This window comes from Colius striatus, chromosome 6, assembly GCF_028858725.1.
Source record: "Colius striatus isolate bColStr4 chromosome 6, bColStr4.1.hap1, whole genome shotgun sequence".
Taxonomy (NCBI): domain Eukaryota; kingdom Metazoa; phylum Chordata; class Aves; order Coliiformes; family Coliidae; genus Colius; species Colius striatus.
In genome coordinates this window covers 43,941,781-43,964,807 of record NC_084764.1, presented here as the reverse complement: position 1 = coordinate 43,964,807, position 23,027 = coordinate 43,941,781, and the positions used below count along the sequence as shown (strand labels likewise).

Sequence of the window (23,027 nt, the reverse complement as noted above, 5' to 3'; positions counted from 1 at the left end):
AAGCCCCAGACCAGGTTTTGATAGCCTCATCTGAGCCACCCATCCTTGCAAGGGATTTTATGATGACACAGAGCCAAGCAGCTGCAGGGAAATGCCACACAACACTGACCAAGGACTTCTGGCTAGTTTGTAAATGCAATTCAGGTCACCAAGGGCTGGAACAAACTGTGACAAACTTGGACACATGACAGGGTACACACAGCATTACAACTGTGGGAGGAAAGGATCTTGGGAGTCTGTTCGTAAACCCCATTCTGAACCCCAGAAGGGAGGTGGCATCCGTTTCCTATCCCCTATCTCCTTGAAGCAGAGTGAACACGACCCAACACTCATGGTCCAAAGAACACAGCAGCCTCAGTGGGGCAGGTGCGGTGTACAGAAAGCAGAAGCCTTCAGCCACGCCCTGAGCAGCAAAGAATCGCTCTTTTCTTCATATCCAATCCCCAAATGTCATTGTGGAAGAATTCAGAACCATCTACAAGCACAGGAACCATCAGTAACCCAACATGAGCCATGGCTGAGGGGGAAACACTGCAAAGGCCCAGCAGCACCACTGCTGCAGCACAGCCCCTGCCCTCTCCCACGTGTGGGGCAGCCCTTGGACTCCTCCCCCAGAGCAGCCCTTCAGCACCAGTGCAGGCTGCCCTCAGGGTCACTGACCCTGGGCATCAGACTCAGCCTGCAGGAGGCTGAGGCTCTGCAACCCAACTGTCCAAGCCTGTCATTTCACCTTAGGGTAAGAAAATCCCATGCACACACCTTTGCCTTGTGTGAATTACTTCACAGGGGGAAGCAGAGATCAAGTGTTGGTCATCCAATAGGTGGACACAAGGCTTGGCACCTGACAGGGTAAGGTGCTCACAACTGGCCTGTTGTAAATAGCCAACAGCACTGCAGCAAGCACTGGACAGGAAAGTGAGCTGCATCTGGTCATCAGCTCCCAGCTCCTTTCACTACACCCCTGGCAAGGCAGGAGCCAAAGAGCACAGAATGCAGAACTCTGCTCCTGGCTGCCAGCTCCACTGGCAAAACAGCTTCAAAACCACTGCTGCAGCACCCAAATTCAGGCTCTGGGATTAAAACTGTCTGGAGATCTGAGAACTGCTTCGCTTTGATGGGAGCTCTACTTTGCAAAGACACTCAATGGAAGGTCAAGGGCAGGTTTTGCTCCTGGTGTTAACAGACAGGCCAGTGACACAACTCATTCATAACACTTTTATTCTCACAGTTCTAGGTTTGAACTGCACATGCAGAGTTGCATAAGTCACAATAGAGATTTACAGTGGATTCTATTCTATGGTAGAGTGCAATCCAGAATCCTTAAACAGTATAAAAAACAACTTTCCAACATCAAGACGTTGTTAGGAGCAAAAGGGTTAAAGCTTCCCCAAGAGTTTCAGCTCTCCTAGATACCTAGTTACTAGGTACAGTATTGTTAGACCTATTTAGAGTTGAAGAGCTGTAGAATGCTAACCAAACTTCAATATCCTCACCTCATACCATCTTTACTTCTTCCCCACATTTCTGGCAATTTAAGAATAAGTCAAAAAAGCCCTGCCACCTGCAACCAGCTAACCCAGACAAAAATAACTTCCTCCTCACTTGCCTGTTTAGGGTTGTACAGTGTTAAAGAAAATATTCCCTCACTGGCATTTGTATCTCACGTCAGCTGAAAAAGCAATGTAACAAAAATAAAGGTATAACATCTTTGAAAATAAATATAAAGAGGGAACGCAGACAAAGTGTCAAAGATTTTGTTTTTTGGCAGGTAACATTCATAATATACAAAATATAACTTATTCATATCAGCCAAGGAAACATTCATGAGTTCTGGTAAACTGCCTTAATCCACCTCCTCCATGCGTGATGTGTCGTCATCTCCTTCCAGGGGAGGCATCTCCTCAGTAACTGCTGGGCTGGCTTCCTCTGCAGCAGCATCATCTTCATCAATGCCTGCAGGGGGAAGGAACACACCCACCATTAATGCACAGGTTGCAACTCAAAGCTTCACCCTCCCCCCAGCACTTCAGCTGCAGTGAGTTTCCCTTTCTCAGCCAATTACCAAGGCAGCCAGGCCACCTCCAGCCTCTTGGCACCCCACCAAGATGTGTGCACACAGCCTGAGCCTGCTGGAGACACACCACACCCCTCACTCACCCAGGCCAAGTTTGATCATCCTGTAAATGCGGTTGGCATGTGTCTGAGGGTCTTCTAGACTGAAGCCAGAGGACAGGAGGGCTGTCTCGTACAGCAGGATGACAAGATCCTTCACGGACTTGTCGTTCTTGTCAGCCTCTGCCTTCTGCCGCAGGGTTTCAATGATGGAATGATCAGGATTTATCTCCAGGTGTTTCTTGGCTGCCATGTAGCCCATTGTGGAGTTGTCTCTCAGTGCCTGAGCTTTCATGATCCTCTCCATGTTGGCAGTCCAGCCGTACGTACTCGTTACGATACAGCACGGGGAGGTCACTAAACGATTGGACACAACCACCTAGGAGAGCAGACAGAGCAAGAGCTTGGAACTGAGCACTTCAACTCAACCAAGGTTCAGCCTGCAAATGCATGTCGTGAAAACCTGACTCATGAGATGTTGCTGACCAATTTGCAACACCAACTCAACAAAAGCACTCTGCTCCACAGAAAGCAAACCAAAGACACCTGGGTATTGCAGAGTTCCCCATCTCACTAAAGGCCACTTGATGAACATTTGATCTGAGCCTCCCCACAGCAACCTGTCATCATTCCACACCAACTCAGCACCAAATTACCTTCTCTACTTTCTTTTCAAGGATGTCTTTCATTATTTTGCACAGGTTCTCAAACTTGGCTTTCTTCTCCTCCTGTTTCTTTTTCTCTTCCTCATCTTCTGGAAGCTCCAAACCCTCTTTTGTTACAGAAACCAGGGTCTTGCCTTCGAATTCCTTCAGCTGCTGCACACAGTACTCATCAATAGGCTCAATCATGTAGATCACTTCCAGGCCATGCTTGCGGAGACGCTCCACAAAAGCAGAGTTGGCCACCTGATCCTTTGTTTCACCTGCAAGAAGCAAAACCACCAGTTGTTGTTTGGATCTCAGCACCACAATGTATCATTTATTTTCTGAACAGCCTGTGCACTATTGCCAGTGATGTCTGATGTTCACACCAGGAAAAAAGGGCCCACACAACAGCTACAAGCTGCAGTTCTCAAGACACCAAGACTCTCAAACTGCCACCACAGCTTGTAATACTTCACTGGGTTTGAAATGCCCCCAGTCCTGCCAATGGAAACTGGCACCATGGGCACCTTTTACCATCTGAATAAAGCCTCAATATATGAAACCCAAGTTGTTGAACTAATTGATTACAGCATCAGGCCTTACCAATTCAGGCCTGGCCAAACGTGTTGGCTAAAGCCTGAACACAAAACTATCTTTTAAAGGCACCTCCAGGCTCTAAAGCACCTTCTGGGCTCTCCTGCAGAGAAGAGAGCTTGTTGCTCTCCTGAGAAGAGGGTGGGTAAGCCATCTGGTGCAAGAAGCACTTTAGCATCTGTCACTCCTTCTGCTGTCCTCAGGGACGTATCACAGGATGAAGAGACCCTGACTCCCACAGGAGGTCTGACAGGTATCCCCTGCAGAAAGGTCTCCCTGCATCCACTGGTGCTTTTCCATTCCCTAACCCTGGAAGATAACCCTTTACAGACCCTTTCTGTGCCCAACTCACCAGTGATGTAGTAGACATGTTTCTGGTTCTCCTTCATCCTGGTGCAGTAGTCCTTCAGAGACACCATTTCATCACCAGAGGCAGATGTGTAATACCTCAGCAGTTCTGAGAGCTTCTTGCGGTTCTGGGAGTCCTCATGGATCCCCAGCTACAAACAAGCAGACAAATCAGCAGCTTACTAAGTGATCCCTTCAGACAAACCTCTACTGGGGTCATTCAGTACTTCAGGCATTAACAAAACCCTGTAGCTTCACTATTACTAAGCCAGAAGCATACAAACCTTGATGTTCTTGGAGAACTGCTCATAGAACTTCTTGTAGTTCTCCTTGTCTTCAGCCAGCTCGGTGAACAGCTCCAAGCACTTCTTCACCAAGTTCTTCCTGATCACTTTCAGGATCTTGCTCTGCTGCAGCATCTCACGAGAAATGTTCAGAGGTAAATCCTCAGAGTCTACTACACCTCTCATGAAATCTGAAAGTAACAGTGAGAATTAGCTTTGCAGGCCTCAGAACAAGATTGCCAGCCACACCCCAAGTAGCTTTGCACTCTTAAGACAACAAACTGGTTTCTCTAGCATTCCAGATAATAAACACACACATACTTCCTGATCACATCTGTTCAGAGCTCAATCTTTCCCCCTTCCAAAATGTCTTTCAATATGAAAGGTAACTTTAACTGTTATCAGTTGAACATGCTGAGAAACACTTCGGGGATACTCACTCAGATACTCAGGGATCAGTTCTTCACAGTTGTCCATGATGAAAACCCTGCGCACATACAGCTTGATGTTGTTCTTCTTCTTCCTGTTTTCAAACAGATCGAAGGGAGCACGCCGTGGGACGAAGAGGAGAGCTCTGAATTCCAACTGTCCTTCCACAGAGAAGTGCTGTGAGAAAGCAAGGGGATAGTTTTAGTCCATTTGCATGGCTACATGTTCTTAACAGCACTTGCCACTGCAGATACAGCATGTTTAAGGAGCTTCCACAGCTTAAGTGCAACTGTAACTGTGCATGAAAAAAGACAAACACTTACTTTGACAGCCAAGTGATCTTCCCAGTCATTAGTGAGGCTCTTGTAGAATTCACCATACTCCTCATTGGTTATGTCATCTGGATTCCTTGTCCAAATGGGCTTGGTCTTGTTGAGCTCTTCCTGATCAATGTACTTCTCCTTAATCTTCTTCTTCTTCTTCTTGTCTCCATCCTTCTTTTCCTCTTCTTCATCAGAACCAACATCCTCAATCTCTGGCTTATCTTCTGTCTTCTCCTCTTTCTCTTCTTTTTCCTCTTCCTTTTCCTCAGCCTCATCATCACTCACCTCCTTATCACGTTCCTTCTCCACCTACAGAACATCATTAGATGCATTGACAAACCTGAACAGTTTACCATGAACAGCCCTGAACTCTGCATCCCTTGTAGCCCCACACGGCTAGAAAACAATTACGCTGAACTACCACTGACAACACATCAAGACATGTTTAATTTTCTCAGTAATTTGGAGGCTGTGACCCTCAGAGGTTCTGCTCCCCCTCTACTCTGCCCTCATGAGACCACATCTGGAATAGTGTCCAGTTCTGGGACTCCCAGTTCCAGGACAGGGAGGTGCTGGAGAGAGCTCAGCACAAGGCCAGAGAGATGATGGAGTGGAGCATCTCCCTTGTGATGAAAGGCTGAGGGAGCTGGGGCTCTGCAGCTTGAAGGAGACTGAGGGGTGACCTCATTCATGTTTACAAACCCATAAAGGGTGGGTGTGAGGAGGATGGAGCCAGGCTGTGCACTAGGACAAGGGGCAATGGGTACAAGCTGGAACACAAGAGGTTCTAAAGAAACACATCTCTTCAGCGTTCAGCTGAGGGAGCACTGGCAGGGGCTGCCCAGTCTCCTCTGGAAACATTCCAACCCAGCTGGACGAGTTCCTGTGTGCCCTACTCTAGGTGGTCCTGCTCTGGCAGAGGAGTTGCACTGGATGAGCTTTCCAGGTCACTTCCAACCCTTCAAATGATGTGATTTACTTAGGTCTTGTGAAATGTATGAACAGCCTTGTAAAAACTTGAAGCAAGGTACGTACAAAGAGTGTGATGGGGTAGCCAATGAACTGAGAGTGCTTCTTCACAATCTCCTTGATTCGCCGCTCTTCCAGGTACTCAGTCTGATCTTCCTTCAGATGCAGGATGACTTTTGTTCCACGGCCCAATGGCTCACCTAGAATGGTGTTGACAGGTTTAATCTGTGCAGCAGAAGCCTACACTTTGACTTTGAAATACTAAAGCATATGTTCTTTGACCAAGTGCTGCAGTATCTTTACTGGAAAAAGGGAAACTTCTGGGCACAGGAACAGCCTCACAGACACTTCCTCAAGCTGATCATACCTAGAAAGTACTTTAAGTCTAAGAGAAATTTTTAACTCATTAATCTACTCACATTTTCTTTTTCAAGTTTCTGTATACAGAGTAACTCTAGAAATCTACAGAAACATTGACATCTACAAGCTTTGAAAGCTTACTGTTCATTAGAAAGCATTCCCTTTTGTACCAACAGTTACTCAAACAGGAATGGTATGAGAACAACTGGGCCTGGGCTTCACCCGACACATTAACTAGACCCAATTCCTTTCATTTTCAATGAATACATTAGGTATCTGAGTACCAAAAACCTTCTAGAAAGCATACTTGAGCAGACATTCAATACTCACCATTATCAAGTCTGACAGTGAAAGATCCTCCAGCTGATGACTCCCAAGCGTACTGCTCATCATCATTGTGCTTGGTGATCACTGTCACTTTTTCTGCAACCAAGTAGGCCGAGTAGAAACCAACACCAAACTGCCCAATCATGGAGATATCAGCTCCTGCCTGCAGTGCTTCCATGAAAGCCTTGGTACCAGATTTGGCAATAGTACCAAGGTTGTTGACCAGGTCAGCTTTGGTCATCCCTATGCCTGTATCCACAATGGTCAGAGTGCGATCGTGCTTGTTTGGAATCAAGTTAATTTTCAGGTCTTTCCCAGAATCCAGCTTGCTTGGGTCTGTCAAGCTCTCGTACCTTATCTTGTCCAGAGCCTTTAAAAAAAGATGCAGGCTTTAGCATTCCCTGTTCTTTAACGTTACAGGAGCTGTATTAACATGAATCAAACCAGACAAAGTACTTACATCTGACGAGTTGGAAATCAGCTCCCTCAGAAAGATTTCCTTATTGGAATAGAAAGTGTTGATGATCAGAGACATCAACTGAGCAATCTCTGCCTGGAAGGCAAAGGTCTCCACCTCCTCCTCCATTGGTTGATCTTGAGTCTGCACAGCTTCCGGCATCTGTAAGGAGAGAAGGGGTTCAAATCCCACCTCCAGCAGCTCTGGGCATGTATCTTCTTGCAGGCAGCAACAATGATCTTACCAGACAAAGGTATTTAACTATGTGGTTCCCTACATACAACCACAAAAAAAACCCCGGATGATTTTTGCTAGCAACACTGCAGAGAAATGCAGAAACAGAACAAAACACCAAGGATGAGCTTGCTTTACGTTCTCTCTGGTTTGCACCAACGATAATAACGCTGAACGCTGCTGCTCTCCCCATTGACTCGCATTCCACGCGCGACCCTTGCACTCGGCCCATCGCAGACCGAGAACACGTTACAAGCAGAAAGAGCAATTCGTACTCTCTCGCAGCGCGCACAGCCCCTGGCAAGCGCCGTCCGGTGCCAGCACGCCGATCCCCTGTGCCCGCAGCCCCCGTGAGCGCGGTTCCTCCCCCGCGCAGCGCCGGCCGTGGCCGCGCCCCCGCCGAGGGCCCCGCGCGGGAGCGGCCTCCCCACAGCGCCCCCTGCAGGCGCCGGCCGGCACCACCAAAGGTTCTAGAAACTGCCAGAGCCTTCTCCTCCCCCTCCTTCCTCCCCCCGCCCCGCACCGCCCGCAGCCCCCTGCCCCCGCCGCTCGCCCCGGCCCCTCTCCTGACCGAACCCGCCCGCCACAGGCGCTCTGGCGGTCGCGTGGCCGAGCGCCCATTCATTCAGACCACAGCTCCACTACCGTCCCTTCTCCCTCCCGTCCTCAATCCTGACTTCCCGGATCACCCCCTTTGCAGCCCTGCCATGAGGCCAACGGCCTCGTAACCGCAGCCCGCAAACGGCCACCGCCATCCCCGCTAACGGCAGGACCCTTCCCCGCCCTGCCGGGCCGCCGCCATTTTCCTCTACCCGACTGCAGTTCAGAGATAAAAAACGCTAGGGAACCTAAACACTCAGCCTCCGGAGCAATCACCACCTCTCCCTTCTCCAGCCATACCCACACTTTACAGCCGCTGCTCTCCGAGCCCCCTTTAACGGGGTCTGAGGAGGACCGAGATACGTCCTGCACCACGCGGCTCCCCGCACCGCCCGCAGCCAGGCACCGCCGGCCGCCACTCAGAGACCAAACACTCCCTCGCAAACGCCACCTTCCCTCCTCTTCACACAGCCGCCTGCCACCGCGGCCCCGTCCCCGCTGCTCACCTTTGCAGGTGGGAAGGGCTGCTGGTCACCTCGCTGAAGCCGGCCGCACTCTCTACCCGCACCACGGCGCCTCCACTAGTGCGCGCTCCCCGCCGCCCGCTCGCCTTATATACGCCAAGCGCCGCCTCCTTCCAGAACCATCGGGAACCTTCACTGACAGGCAGGGAGGAGGGGGCGGCGCGGGGGCGGCGGGCGCTGGGCGGAGACCACCGGCCACGCCGCTCGCAGCCTATGGCAGCCGTCCGCGACGGGCGCGGGGCGGGGCGGGGCGGGGCGGGGCGGGGCGGGCTCCGCGCCGGGGAGCGAGCGCTGCCCCTCAGCCCAGCCCGGGCCGGGGTCGGCCGGGGAGCGAGCGCTGCCCCTCAGCCCAGCCCGCGCCGGGGCCGGCCGGGGAGCGAGCGCTGCCCCTCAGCCCAGCCCGCGCCGGGGCCGGCCGGGAAGCGAGCGCTGCCCCTCAGCCCGGCCGGGGCCGGGGCCGGGGCCGGGGCCGGGGCCGGGGCCGGGGCCGGGGCCGGGGCCGGGGCCGGGGCCGGGGCCGGGGCCGGGGCCGGGGCCGGGGGGAGGCGGCTGCCGCGCGGGCGCATGCGCAGAGGCCTCGCGCCGCGCTGAGGGGGAGTTGCGCGAGCGGCGGGTGACGTCACCCCCTGCCCTGCACCGCCTGGAACGTCCTAGAAGCGGCCGGGCCGGCTGCACCATCCCCCCTCCCCTCCCCATTTCATCCCCCTCCTCACCCCCTTCATCCCCCTCCTCATCCTCCGTGCTCCCTTCATTCCCCCCCGCGCATCCCGGAGAAGGGTCTGAAAAGCGCGGAGCTTCCCCCAGTGCGCCCGCCCGGAGAAGGGCCCAGGCCGGCGCGCGGGGCGGGAGCCGCCTCGTCTCCTCACAGCGCCCGTCTCGGCTCTGTAGCCGCAGCGGCCCCGGGCGCGTCTGTGGAGCCGGGCGGCTCCGCGCAGGCCGGTTGCGGCTTCGCTTCCCCCTCAGGCCGGGACTGAGGGGCGGCCCGGGCGCTGCTCGCCTGGCAGGGGCCGCTTTGCCAGGCTTAGCTGGATGAGTCACGGCCTAGGGATGCTGTGCTGAACCATTTTGCCTAACGAGGGTAGGCAAAATCGCTTCTCTCAGAGCAGATGCCAGTCTGCATGTTGAACAGAACCTGAGTCCATGTGTATCCTCAGGATAAATAGTGGACAGATCAATAAGCTGACCATGCTGCTCAGTTTAACAGCCCAAAACTCGGTGCAATTCTCAGCCTGGACTTGGATTTTGCCATCTAATCTGCAGGAAATAACAGTTAATGTTCAAAGGGCGTAGCTATAGACATCTTTATACCTAGGTTTATACACCTTGCATAAAGGCTTTGGTAAGTACATGTCTCATTATACCCGGTTGCTCTGTGATTATGGTGCTGAGCAGAGGAGTTATTTTTATATCCTGAACAACCTGATTGGGAGCAGGGAGTTAAATGCAGGCCTTCTGTGTCTCAGGAGAGTCATCTGCATCACATCTATTCCAGAGCAGCCTTCTAAAACTTTCTTCTTGGAGCTGATCCACTTCTTGTGATGTAAAGGCCAGGTAAAGCTGCATGTTGCAACTTTACAAGGATTTAAGGGTGAATGTAGATAACCCCTGCTCTAAACAATAGCTATTTATTTCTTTGAGGAATAAAAGAGTGCTGTTTCTGTAACAAAAATTTGCCCCAGGTGCAGCTTCTTGTCATTTTCTGTTGGCTCTTAGGTGTACCCCAGACTGCTATCTACTTCAACATCTGACTGACTTTCAGGAGTCAAGTATGCCTAACCTGCCTTTCTCCCAGTTGAGCATCTTAAATTACACTGGGTAGTGTGCCCCATGAATTAGATACTACGATACTTAAGTCAATTCATGTGTTTCAGTATCTTCATGCTGAATAACATTCTTAGCATCTGTTGTCCTGTAGTTTGACCTAGACAAGCAAATTAACTGAATTTGGGGCCCACGGGCTTGATTTGATTGCAGCATTATCTCAGGAAGTTTTTGGTACTTCCCAGTACCTGACAACAAGATACATTAGGTATGTGTGTAAGACATAATGTAGGACCCAACAAGGAATTAAAATGACAGATTGTCTTCTTGCAGTTTCTGCAGCACCTGGATCAGTATCTGCCTTGGTGCAGTGACTTGCAGGACTCTAGCCGTTTAAACAGTGGCATTACAGCTCTGACCCAAGCAGCTGGCCACAGTACAGGGTTCTGCAGGTTATTGTAATTAGAAGGAAAAATGAATTGCTGTGTCAACAATAACATAAGAGAGTGTTTAGCTAGAGCTGCTGCCCAGCACGCAGGAGAAAGACTGTAAGAGTGAGGTTGTTTGCTCACAGTTCTAAGCCACTGATATATCTGGATTTCAGCCAACGCTTGGCCTAGAAAGTTCTGTGCTTATGGCTGGGTCACCTTTTCGGTGCCTACTCTGGCTCTTGGTTTCCTGTACTTTCTTTGAGTCTGATTTTGTGGTGCTTCTTCATGCATTTCCTTTCCTTTTCTCTCAAACACATATGCTTCTACAAAATAATATGCACCAAAAGCCTTTCTTGAGTATGACGTGTTCCCTCCTTTGCATAGTGACTGTGATTTCAGTGGTCTGACAGCTGCTTTCGCTGTCTGCTTCCATAAAGCAGCTTAATGGCTCTGTGCTGCTATCCTAATCAAGTGTAGCAGTTATACCCCAGAATAACATCACAACTTGCATGTTTTTCTGAGATTAAAAATAGTTTTGATATAGTTAGGATACGCCTTTTAGGCTGAAACCCTAAAGAACATTTGGATTCCATCAGCTGAAAGGTTTTGTAACATTTATTTGCATGAAAATAACTTCTGTATTGTAGAGAACTGCTAAACTAATACAATTTATGTAAATCTGTCCTAGCTGTTTTTTTCCCCCAGTAATATCCTACTGAAATTGTGTGCTCTCCTTTTGAGATGTCCAAAATCTGTGCCACTTTTATCAAAACATGCAAGGTCTTTTACTTTCTAATCTGATTAATGTGGATTCAGTCATTCAGGCTTAGAGATATATGTGATTTTAAGCATGTGAAGGCCTATGAAAGGTTTTGCATGTCTGCAGGATCACACATCTTTATACTGTCTCATGTAGCATTCACATCATCCTGCTTCTCTTCTGTGATTGTGTTCTTCAGCTTTCAAAAGCAAACTGGTTTCTTTTGTCAAAATTGTTTGACAGGTGCACCAGGAGAAAGTAATCTCATACCAAACCATCTCAAGTTTTCCCAGCTCTGCTTAAGCCAAGTTCCTGTGTGCCCGTGTTTCTTCATGGTTTGTGAATAACCTATAGTCTTTTTGTTCTGTTATGCAGTGGGAGATGGTGAAGGTAGGCACTTTGTTCCTATGGTTACTCTATTTTAACCGATTCCAATTTTGTATTGCTTCATTTTTAGGCTAAAAAGGCCAATTCCTGACTTGATTTCTGCCAGAGGTAATTCTGGGGGAAAATCTGAGCAAAATAGTTAATTTTATTGTTTTTCAACCAAGAGATTAATGTGCTATGGGATCTGGGGCTGTTCAGCCTGGAGAAGAGGAGACTGAGGGGTGACCTCATTAACACAAGTATTTGACAGGTGGATGTCAAGAGGGTGGAGTGACACTTTTTTCTGTAGTGTCCAGTGACAGGACTAGGGCTAATGGACAAAAGCTGGAACACAAGAAGTTCCACTTAAGGAAAAACTTCTTTACTGTGAGGGTAATTCAAAATTCAAAGCCCAGGCAGGTCGTCGATTTGCCCTTTTCTTTTCAGAATCTGAGCAACTTTTGCTTTCAGGAAGTTCAGATTTGAATCACACGTTGAAGAACCAGATCTACTTCAATCACAAACTGTTCCATACCACCAACACATGCTAGAAACAAACTAGCAAGTTGCTGCACTAACTGCATGGGCCTCTCTCTTGTGTTTGCTAATTTCCTAAGGATTAGTCCCATACTAATTTTCCAAACGTTTCATCCTAACAGAGTCCTTAATTACACATTTTCACAGACCTCCTTGCTATGTGAAAGTTACAACATTAAAAGAGAACAAAGGATGTCTGGAAGAAAGTTATTTAATGTTCAAAGCACTGAAATAGCACCCAGGAAAACTGGGGTTGATACTTGTTTCCATCAAAGGCTTCTTCTGTGTTGCTGAATAATGTGGTTTAGGGGTTTTTTGTTTCTAGAAGACAAAGAGAAATTAAATTACCTTTGCATGGAGAATTCTAATCCCAGCATTTAACTAACTTTTGAGTGCTTGGTGTTGTAGCCTTAATGCTTTCATGATGCTGCTTGAAAAATAATCTGAGTTCTGGCACAGATTTGTCCTGTTATCTCAGTGCTTCAGGTTTACTTAAGGATAACAAAACAGCAAATGAAATTACCTGAACATTAGATTTCAGAAGACAGACATAAGTAGAAAGATGGGGTAATATGTGTCTAGTTTCCTTTAACATGTGGAATTATGCATGTAAAGTCTATGTTAGCATAATGAAATGTAAAGCAAGCTAGGGATCTCATGATGGAGCAAAGCTTCATGTGTTCTTAAAACTGCTCTTCACGGTGTCTCGTTTCCTACTTTCTCATGTCTTACAGGAAGGCAAAGGCATAAGATCTTTAGGTCCCCCCAAAAGTGGCTCATACTAGAAATAGGATCGATGGTCACATAGAAGAAATATTTTTGCAGTGAAAATGTACTTGAGAGGCAGAGAACAAAATAGATCTCATAGAATGTTAATGTACTTTTGAACTGTAGGTGGCAGCAATAATTGTGTGGACTGAGGGCAATATATACACGTCTTTTCTCCTAAAACTTTATGGTTCTTGATGTCTGTGTTAGGGAGCATGGTAACTGTCAGAGTCATTGCTCTCTGAAGGAATTCTGAAGACAAACTGTTGGACAAGGATATATTTTCTATAGCAAAAGTCAACAATTCTGCTACTAACGAATGTCAATGGTCATTATAACAAAAGCTCAGCTCACAGGAAGGCCAAGAGAATGAGCTTGGAAAGGCCTGCATTCATGGAATGTTGAGAAAGGCCCAGAATGATGGTTTGATCATCATAAATTACTTTATGTGCTGTCTGTTACAAAATTAATAGCCTAGGTTAAGTACATGACCACTACAACTTGATGTTTTAAGTTGCGCTTCTTAATATTCCCTTGTGACTGGAACAAGGAAAACTGTCTTTATAGTTTTATACCTTATAATCTAGACTTTCCCAGAATAAATGCATAATTATACACTACTATGCTGAAATTATATGTACAAAGCAAGAATTATACCTATGCAAACTTAGCAACATGGGACATTTTTGTCTTCTTTCCAGTTTCTGGTTCTGCTGTTTGCTTTAAGAGCACTGCAAGGTGTCTGCACTACCTGCATGCTGAAATGTGTGCTGCCTTTGTCTAGCGTGGGAACACACAGTCACTTGGTTTGGAGAATGGGAGTAGAACATTCCACTCTTCAGAACCACCTTAAATCAGGAATAGTTACACAAAAATGTTAGCTTTGGAAGAGGAACAAGAGGTGTGATGGCACCTGTAACTTTTATTATCTATAGGTCAGTGTTTTTTCCATTCATAGGAATGTTTCAATAGATCCTGATTCATAATATGAAGAAATTTGGAGAAACAGCTCTTCCAGGGAGCAGGAGGTTTAACTAAAAAGCCCCTAGACTAACAAATTCCTAAATTTCCCATGAGGACATTAAAAAATTGTAATGAAAGTCAAGTTACATCTCTAGAAAAGTAACTTTATAGAATCCTCCTGCCAGAGCAGAACCACCTAGAGCAGGGCACACAGGAACTCATCCAGCTGGGTTTGGAATGTCTCCATGGAAGGAGACTCCACAACCCCTGGGCAGCCCCTTCCAGTGCTCCCTCACCCTCATCCTGAAGAAATTCTTCCTTGTATTTCTTTGGAACCTCTTGTATTCCAGCTTGTGCCCGTTGCCCCTTATCCTGTCATTGGCCATTGCTGAGAACAGCCTGACTCCATCCTCCTGACAGTTTATTGCTTCACCTGCATATTTGTCAGTATCAGCTATAAATACCTATTTTCATTGTCAAGTAACCCAGATTTTAACAAAAGCATGAACTATGAAGACACTGTGGTTACTAACATAAATGTTAGCATTATAACACATCCTCTGGGTTGGTGAATGAGAAGCTCAGCATCTAGATTGGACCTGTATGTGGTGTAATGATGTCCTACATAGACAGTACCCTTATTGAGACATTTGGAAAACAAATGCACAAAGTTAGTCCTTGTAAATGTTTATGCTATCAATAAGAAGACAGCTTAGTGTTGTAGAGTAGCATCTGGGAATGATGCAAGGACATTAGGTATGCAACCACTGTTTCAAAGCAGGTACTATTAGCATCTCAAATAAGGCACCTACAAATAGTGTAATTGGATTACAATCAATTGAGAATTGAGAATTGAAACTGGGCAATCCTGGAGACACTGGCATGAGCAATGTTTCTAATAAAGCTCTGCTGCTGGGCCTCACAGTATTCGTGGGGTCAGCTTTAGTTATCCTGCACCTGAAGCCATGATGAGCGGAGTGCAGTTGTGCTTGTTGGCTTAGTCATTCCCAGGATCTAGCTTGTTTCCATCAGTCATGGCCTCAAGTCCAATTTTGTACAGAGACCACAACAGAAGGCTTGGGCCTTCTTAGACTATGCTTAAGAACTTAGGTAGTGTTTTACTGCTGAGTCACATTAATAGCTAGATTACTTGCAACCAATGAGTTGCAGACTGGCTCCCTCAGAAAGGTTTTCTTGCTAGAAGAGGAAGTGTTGATGACCAACTATTTCAGCCTGGAAGGCAAGAATCTTCATTCATGGGGTGATCTTGAGTTTGCACAGATTCTGTGCTAATAAGGATAAATAGAGCTGAAGCCTTACTGCATGTATATTTATACACACACACACACACACACACACTTGATTGTGGGAAATAGCTTTAAAACTGAGGGGAAAATGCAAATAATTTTGGATATATGTCTTGAAGAGCAAAGGACAGAGAAATATTGCTTCAGATGTATCATAAATGACAGTGTATCTCTTTGATTTTTACTTCTTTCTGATTTTCTGCTTAAGGTGAAGGTAGCATGGAATGAATACTTGCTTAATCAAGAGGAACTTAGTAGGCTTTCTACTATAGTCATGCTAAATTGTATTATAAAGCACAAAAAGTCATCACAAGACTTGAATTATAATCACTAATTAATTTCCCATTTACATTCTAGGACATCCCAGAGTTTGGATTGCACAGTTATGACAAAATAACACAGGCTGGAGATTCACAGCCTGCTTTAACTGAAGCACTACCTGTCTGGGAGCACTCTGAGGTAATCATTTAATTTTAAGAGTAAGCTTGACATTTCTGTAGCAGAATGAGACACTGGCTTGCTTGATACAATAATAAGGCTAATTTGGGCTTCCTCCTGTTGATCATCTAATGGTAGCCAAGTCTGAAACCACCTAAAACTGTCGAGTTCCTGTTTACGATATGCTCCCATTCAATATTACCATTTGAGTTCTGTTTATTCACCTGTTCTCAATACGGAACAGGAAAGCTGTGTGCCTTGTGACTGGTTGGTTTTAATGTGCCCACAGTTCTCTCTTGTCACAGCTTTGAGAAGGAAAGATGACAAGAAACAGAATAGATTATAATTTAGCCTGACTAGACAGATTATGCCAAGATTATGTTTGAGTTTTCCAAAGGGAAGTGATGGAAAGAAACATACTGTAGCCACATTTCAGTTTACCTTAGCAGAGCAACTAATCTTCATTAGCTAAGTCTGGCAGTAAAAGATCCACTGTCATCACTCATCTTTCTGCAGAATTGACTCTATGTAGGTAACCTTCAAATCCCACTTTAAAGAAAATCAGATCATCCCTGAGTTTAGACATGCAATAGGAGAAGGAGAGTAGAGAGAAACTGAACAAAACTCCTCAAGACAGGCACCTAGAGCATATTATGTACCATGTATCAAAGGCTGATTGGGTTTGCTAACCTTATGTATTAGAGGCAAGCGGCCTCCTCATTTGTTGTTTAGAAACTATGGTCCTGATCCTGCATTTCAAAAGACCTTTTATAATCATTTATTCTTACAGAAGGTAAGGAAAGTGATACCTACTCAAAATAGTGTTGACATATATTGATATTGCACAAATATCAATAATAATGTTAAGGGTAAACTTACAAAATCACAGAGTGTTGAGGTTGGAAGGAACCTCTGGAGGTCATCCAACTTATCTGCTCAAGCAGGGCCACCTACAGCAGGTTGCCCATGACCCTGTCCACCCACAGCTTCTGAAATGAACTCATTGATGAGTGACATTCCTTTGCAGTTACACAAAGTGGACCAGGGCCCTCTCCCAGAAAGAATCTCAAAGCTAAACTACCTACAGGAGCAGCTGATTCCACCCCATTGCTCATGAGTTCAGCTGAAACAGTACCAAAGAACAGTAATGGAAGATGTCTGTGAATATAAAGTGCATTCATGGACTGGTCATGTTTCTGAATGCAAATAAAGATAGTAGCATCCTAACTTGTAAGATTAATTCATTAGAGCAAAAGAGAAGCTTAAAAATTATGTTGTTAATCTATTGGTGAGGATTGGTGCCTGCACTATTGCTACAGTGGGCAAAGGGAGGAATATGTGTCTGGGTATGCCCCACTACTCATCTATGAGCTGTGGCATGAGAGTTGAGCATGGTCTGTTTAGTTTGCAATGCTGCTAGAATTCACCAGATGGGGCTAATACAGCATATATAAATATTATGTACAGAAGTCATACTGAACACATATACAGGCACAGGTAGAGAGAGCAATCTATAACTTGTATATATGGCATAGGAGCCTTAACCTTTCAAAATCTTTATTTTTTGAAGTTACCTCCTCCCAGTGAGCCCAGGATTTATAACAGGTACTTTGTTTTAATGGCTTTCTATGAGTTACACATGTAACTATTCAGCCATTCACTACCACCTCACAAACCAATAGCTGTCTAAGGAAATCTGTAGCTTAGATCAGGCTTGCTTACTTTAAATTATTATTTTTTAAATCTCTAAACAGCTATAAAACCATATCTCTAAAAGCAGTAGGGTGTGTGTTGTCTTCAGTTCCTAGATATTATGCTTTTTTTCTATGTTTAAATAAAAAGAAGTTAGACTGGTGCTCTCTCTATTCCACCATGTCTTTAGTAAGCAATTCTATCATTATTCCAACCAAAGAGGATGAAAAGACATTAAAATTTAGTATGTATCTACCCTATATTTGATTTTTTTCTCATTATACCTGTGTGGCACACTCTAGGTGGCCCTGCTCTGGCAGAGGGGTTGGACTGGATGATCTTTCGATGTCCCTTCCAACCCTTAAGGTTTTGTGATTCTGTGATACCTACTTATGAAAACATAAATAACAGTGAACAAATAGACATGACATTAAACCAACTGAACAGCTATTGGGAAATGACATACATCATGCTAAACCTCATATTCATCATGTTAGCTTGTATTCAGTCATAGAAAGAAGGAAGTAAAAGACAAGGAATGTCACATTAATGTGCACACTTGATTAAATGGTTACTGAAAACTATATACTACATTAGAACATTATATTGTATGAGCTGGATAAGGATCATAGTTTCAGGTAAACCAGAAAAACAAGGACCCAAGAGCCTACTCTACAGAGGTTATCTTCAAACCACACTTGTCTTTAGGAATCTCATATATATGCAAGAAGAGAAGTAGAGAGAAACTTCACAAGTCTCATTAGGTGTGAAGGAAGTGATCTTCCAGCTGGACAGGCACTTAGACTGCTGAAAGCCTGAGTGCTGATACATTTTTGTGATTAATTACATGTTTTGTGTGATGAAATTACAAGGTACATATAATAATGACATAAGAATATATGCATCATAGCAATAAATCTCCATTTTCCTCAGCCAGCCTCTGCCTTGCAGATGACAAAATCCATATAGTAATAGAAAAATACACTATCCCACTTGATGGAAAAAACATTGTTGGGCAGTTTTGTCTAAACAGTTCCACTTACCAGTCTTCCAGTTTCTAGATATGAACAAGTTCTGGACACCAGATGGATAGTGAAGACTTGTGAATTTAACTTATATCCTTCTTGACTTGCAAGGGAAAGTCATGAGCATGCCCATGATAATGATGATAGTGGAAGCCAGCACAGAATTCAGATTCAACTAGCACTAAATGAACAGCCTGTGCTATGAGGGAGCTGAAGCTCCTGTGCTTCAGTGAGCTCGTAAAAAAGCTCATTAAAAGTCTCATTAAAGCTTCAGTGCTTCATCTAAAACAATTTGGAGACGGTCATTCAGGCTGTGGAACTGAAATTACACTTATGACACTGATGGAGAATCTCCTCTAATGCCTGGTCAGAAAGCAGATAGCCATTCTTCTTCTGAAGCTCTCTGCAACTCATTTGAGATAATAACTGCCTCATGTGAGAAAGGTGATAAGGGAATGTGCTGACAAGTTTTCAGTTCCTCTGAGAGATACACCAAAGCAAGAGAGAAGGATCTCACCATCATTTAGTTAGATGACTTGAGGAAGACTGAGGAACATAAAATAAAGACATCCCTGCATATAGCTCTCAAGTGCAAAATGTTCACAGGCTTTTGGCTCTGGTCACACTTTAGGACTTACTTCTTTCTTTTAGGCTGGTAATGCTTTCATTTCCTCGGCTGTTAGTCCATTCCTTTCCCAGCTTTCCTTATTTCCTGCTCCACTTGGGGAGTCTTAAACGACACAACAGCAGCCACTTCTCTTGCACGGATGACTGTTAACTAACTGTTGCTCACAACAACTACAGGTTTCTTGGCTGACCTGCCACACCTATCAGTAACCATGTATTATCATGACAACCACAAGCTTCCTGATGAAAACCTGCTGAATGAAATAGCTGATCTAAGCATTCACATCATGCTTACAATACAAACACATAAGAATTTACTGCAGACTGCAGCTTAGGAGTGTTCTCGGTCTTCTTGATGGCACCAGGTTCTCACACTGCAGCATTGATAAGCATCACTACCTAGAAATTCCAGTTTCATAAGGAACTCAGTCATTGCTGCTGGCCAACAGACTGTACTTATTCACAGGTTTGTGATTCCTCAGCTGGATTACAGCAATACCATCCGTGTGGATAAGATGTCTTCCACTTTTAAGGAGTTTTGAGAAGTATATAATGCTGTAGCACATCTTAGAACACAAGCTATTTGTGGACACGTCAAACCAATCTCTCTGGCTTTCCACAGGATTAAAATGAAATTCATTATTTCAGTCTTATCTTCAGAGAACATAATTTCCATGACAGCCAGAGCTTCAAGATAAGAACTGTTGTTTACAAGGACAGCACTCTTCACTACAGAGAAGTGAAGAGTATGGCAGTCTGTGCAGGAGACAACTTACAGAGAGCTGATTGCAAACAGCAAAATGAAATCTTCCAAAGATAGAAAAGAGTCCACTGTCATCCAATCCCAGCTGCGAAGCAGATTTCTTTTACCTTGCCTTCTTCAATCCAAATGTTTGTTTTTAAGTAGTAAACCCCCCTCAACTATGAAAACAAAATGTTTCACATGCTTTTGGGGAGAGATGAGAACACAAACAAAATGCAATGCATTCTAGCATAGCAGAAACTTAGTGGATAACAACCTTGCACTCTGTAATACATCCTGAAATGGATTATCCCATGTATTTGGTGTTAAATGTACATAGTGGTTAAGAAGAGGTTCTTAAAGCAAACATGAAACTATGCCATAAACAGTATTTTCTCATGATGAAAGCAAGTTTAAAGTCCATTAAGTCACTAGAAACATGTTTCCAATACTGTAATTCCCTTTTTTTCCTACAGATATTTGACAGAACTTGCATGCCATTCTCCTCACCATCACCAAACTCTTGCTAGTTCAGAGCTGTCCCGTGTCTCTCGATGGTTCTGTCTGGTACCAATTCACACACACTCATAATTCCTTACAATTTGACACACTGCAGAGCTTTTGACTTTTTTTGTTTTGCCTCTGAAGCCACAAACACTAAATACCTAAACTGGTTTTGGTATCAGAAGTCTAAGCAAGAAGTGACAGACCTCCTACAGCTGACAGACACTGCAGACACGGTCTCCCGACTCCTGCAGCACAATCTGCAGGCAGGGCACGTTAGAATCCATACTGTTTGCATGATGGAGCTCTCTTCTTTTTTGACTCAGAAGAGCTGGTAAAAGCATCACTAATATCAGTTGCTGCACTTTTAAGGAAGTAACAGATGGTATTCAAATGCAAGCATAGAAAAGTTCTGTTGATAACTGTACTTGTGTTGCATAAGTTTTAAGGCTGCAGTTTCCTCACGGCCAGCAAAAGCACTATTAATACTACACCCTGAAAAGCTGCAGGACCAATGAGTGCCATGCATAAACCAATCTGTTTCATTAGTGTTGATGGATTTTGCTCATGTCTTTTTTCTCATTCTCCAAATCATTTGCCAGAAGTAAAGGCACAATGCAGCAGTGATGCTGACTGCCTTCTCTTGATGGGGTGTGTGGTGCATACAGAGCAACACGTCTCAGGCTGGCCTCAGAAGGACCATTTCAGAGCTATCATCTTTGATTACCTTGAGCCACTAGTATCTGCAAGCGATAGAGAATTCCTTTCAGAATTTCCCTCTGCAGCCTCCTTTTTCCCATTCTGTAACCAAAGTATTTATGAGTATTGTTGATGGAGCTGTACAATGGTGTTCTTGTGACTCGCAGCTGTGTTTTTCAAATGAATATTTGTCTTGGATTCTCTGTGGGCTCTCTCAGCAGCCTTTATTGACGTTTCTTGGTAAATGTTAAACACTGCATCAATTCTTGGACTTTCTGCACCATCATGTACTGTGGATAACCAGGTACTTGTTAGTTTTGTTTATTCTGTGGATCACAGTCATTCCATCAGTGGCAGACGGCCTGCTGTGGTTTCAGTATCATTTGCATTCCACACAGTCCCTCTAACCCAAGTTGCCTGCTTTGTTGTTCAGAGTGATCTGTCCAATGTTGTCAGTGTGTAATGAATAAGGCTCCTGCTTGGAGCAACACTTGTGTTTGTTTAGATGTTGTTTATTTGCAGTTGCTCTTTTTTTCTGTAAGTCCTTGTGTTTTGAGTTTTATTATTACTTAGAGATCCTTGCATTTCCTGCTCTTCTTTCAGTGACACTCTGGAAGTCCATTAATGGTATTTCCACACAAAAGAACTGCTCCTGACACGATTCTTATCCTAATTCCAGCTTCTTTCACTTACTTTATGTGCTTTTAGGAGATCATCAATACCATTTGGAAGGGATGGTTGATGAGCTGATAAGATCTATTGGTTATTATTGATTTGCTTTATTTTAAGAAGTTCAAGCAAGGCTTCTATACTTGGCCTTTTGGAAATGTAATTATCTGTACTGGTTCAGATACTCAGATATATACTCAACACTGTACAAATTAACCTGGAGGTCTTCAGCTGTTTCACTCAGCAAGGCAGTATTTAGCTGCAAACTAAACTGATCTGAAATGAAATCCCTCCAGCACCCTGGGGTCTGAGTAGACTTCCATAGTTGAGCTGATCTAGTGGAAAGAAACAGAGGTCCTGCTTCCCTCCAGCTCCACTATGCATTCCTGTCCCTCCCCTTCCACAGTCAGTGGTTTTCCTTAGCTCTGTGAAGGGGGACCTGAGAGTTCTGGTGGACAGCAAACTACCTGTGAGCCAGCAATATGCCCTCGTGGGCAAGAAGGCCAATGGCATCCTAGGATGCATCAAGAAGAGTGTGGCCAGCAGGTCAAGGGAGGTTCTTCTCCCTCTCTACTCTGCCCTGGTGAGGCCTCATCTGGAGTCCTGTGTCCAGTTCTGGGCTCCCCAGCTCAAGAGGGACAGGGAACTGCTGGAGAGAGGCCAGTGCAGGGCCACCAAGATGATCAGGGGACTGGAGCATCTTTTTGATGAGGAAAGGCTGTGGGACCTGGAGCTGTTTAGTCTGGAGAAGGCTGAGGGGGGTCTCCTTAACACTTAAAAGTATTTAAAAGGTGTATGTCAGGAGGATGAAGTGGCACATTTTTCTGTAGTGCCCAGTGACAGGACAAGTGGTAATGGGCATAAGCTATAACACAAAAAGTTCCACTTAAGGAGAAACTGTTTGTATGCTGAGGTGAGGGAGCCCTGGCCCAGGCTGCCCAGGGAGGGTGTGGAGGCTCCTGCTCTGGAGGTCTTCAAAACCCACCTGGGCATGTTCCTGTGTGACCTGATCTAGGTGGGAGCTGCTTTGGCAGAGGGTTGGATTGGATGAGCTCTAAAGGTCCCTTCCAACCCCCACCATTCAATGATTCTATTAATTTCACATTTGCAGAGGGTTTAATTCTCATCCATTTCTCTTTCAGAACCGACTCTGGTGAGGTCAGGAGCACTGCTGCTGGTGAAGTAAGTGGCAGCAGCAAGTAGTCATTAAGAAAGAAGAGAGCTGGGCAACCCCCCTTTGATAGCAGCCACGTGACAGCAACACAGCTACAGCATGAGACTGTACCTTGAAAGTGTGTTTTTTATTGTTAATGTAAGATGATCTAAGTTTGTGCTGCTAATTGTCCCCTAGTTGCACGTTCCCAACTCCTTCCTTATTTTGGCTTTAGCAGTTCTGTGATTAGTTGGGTCACCCCGGTTGCTGATGGACAGTTTCTTTGCCTGAGAACCTGTCGTTTCTATGTGTGTGTTAGTTTTCAAGTGGATCTGACTTTGGTAGCACAATTACTGGAGTGGATGCAAGGGAGGTAA

At 45.3% G+C, this 23,027-nt stretch overlaps 1 protein-coding gene and 1 long non-coding RNA gene across 2 annotated transcripts; one reads left to right on the top strand and one right to left on the bottom strand.

Moving 5' to 3' along the window:
- Window positions 1-1,201: 1,201 nt before the first annotated feature.
- On the bottom strand, window positions 1,202-8,301 carry HSP90AA1 (heat shock protein 90 alpha family class A member 1). Its single transcript, XM_061998210.1, has 11 exons — window positions 8,191-8,301; window positions 6,854-7,012; window positions 6,397-6,763; window positions 5,773-5,906; window positions 4,738-5,046; window positions 4,426-4,591; window positions 3,986-4,176; window positions 3,706-3,853; window positions 2,769-3,037; window positions 2,158-2,491; window positions 1,202-1,953 (listed from the first exon to the last, which is right to left on the bottom strand). Exons 2-11 carry the CDS (start codon window positions 7,010-7,012, stop codon window positions 1,844-1,846), a joined length of 2,187 nt encoding a protein of 728 aa, XP_061854194.1. The 5' UTR covers window positions 8,191-8,301; the 3' UTR covers window positions 1,202-1,843.
- Window positions 8,302-9,217: 916 nt separating this feature from the next.
- On the top strand, window positions 9,218-22,808 carry LOC133625651 (uncharacterized). The gene is made up of 4 exons (XR_009818946.1): window positions 9,218-9,547; window positions 11,404-11,550; window positions 15,459-15,560; window positions 22,640-22,808. It is a non-coding gene; the product is annotated as an uncharacterized LOC133625651 (long non-coding RNA).
- Window positions 22,809-23,027: the final 219 nt, after the last annotated feature.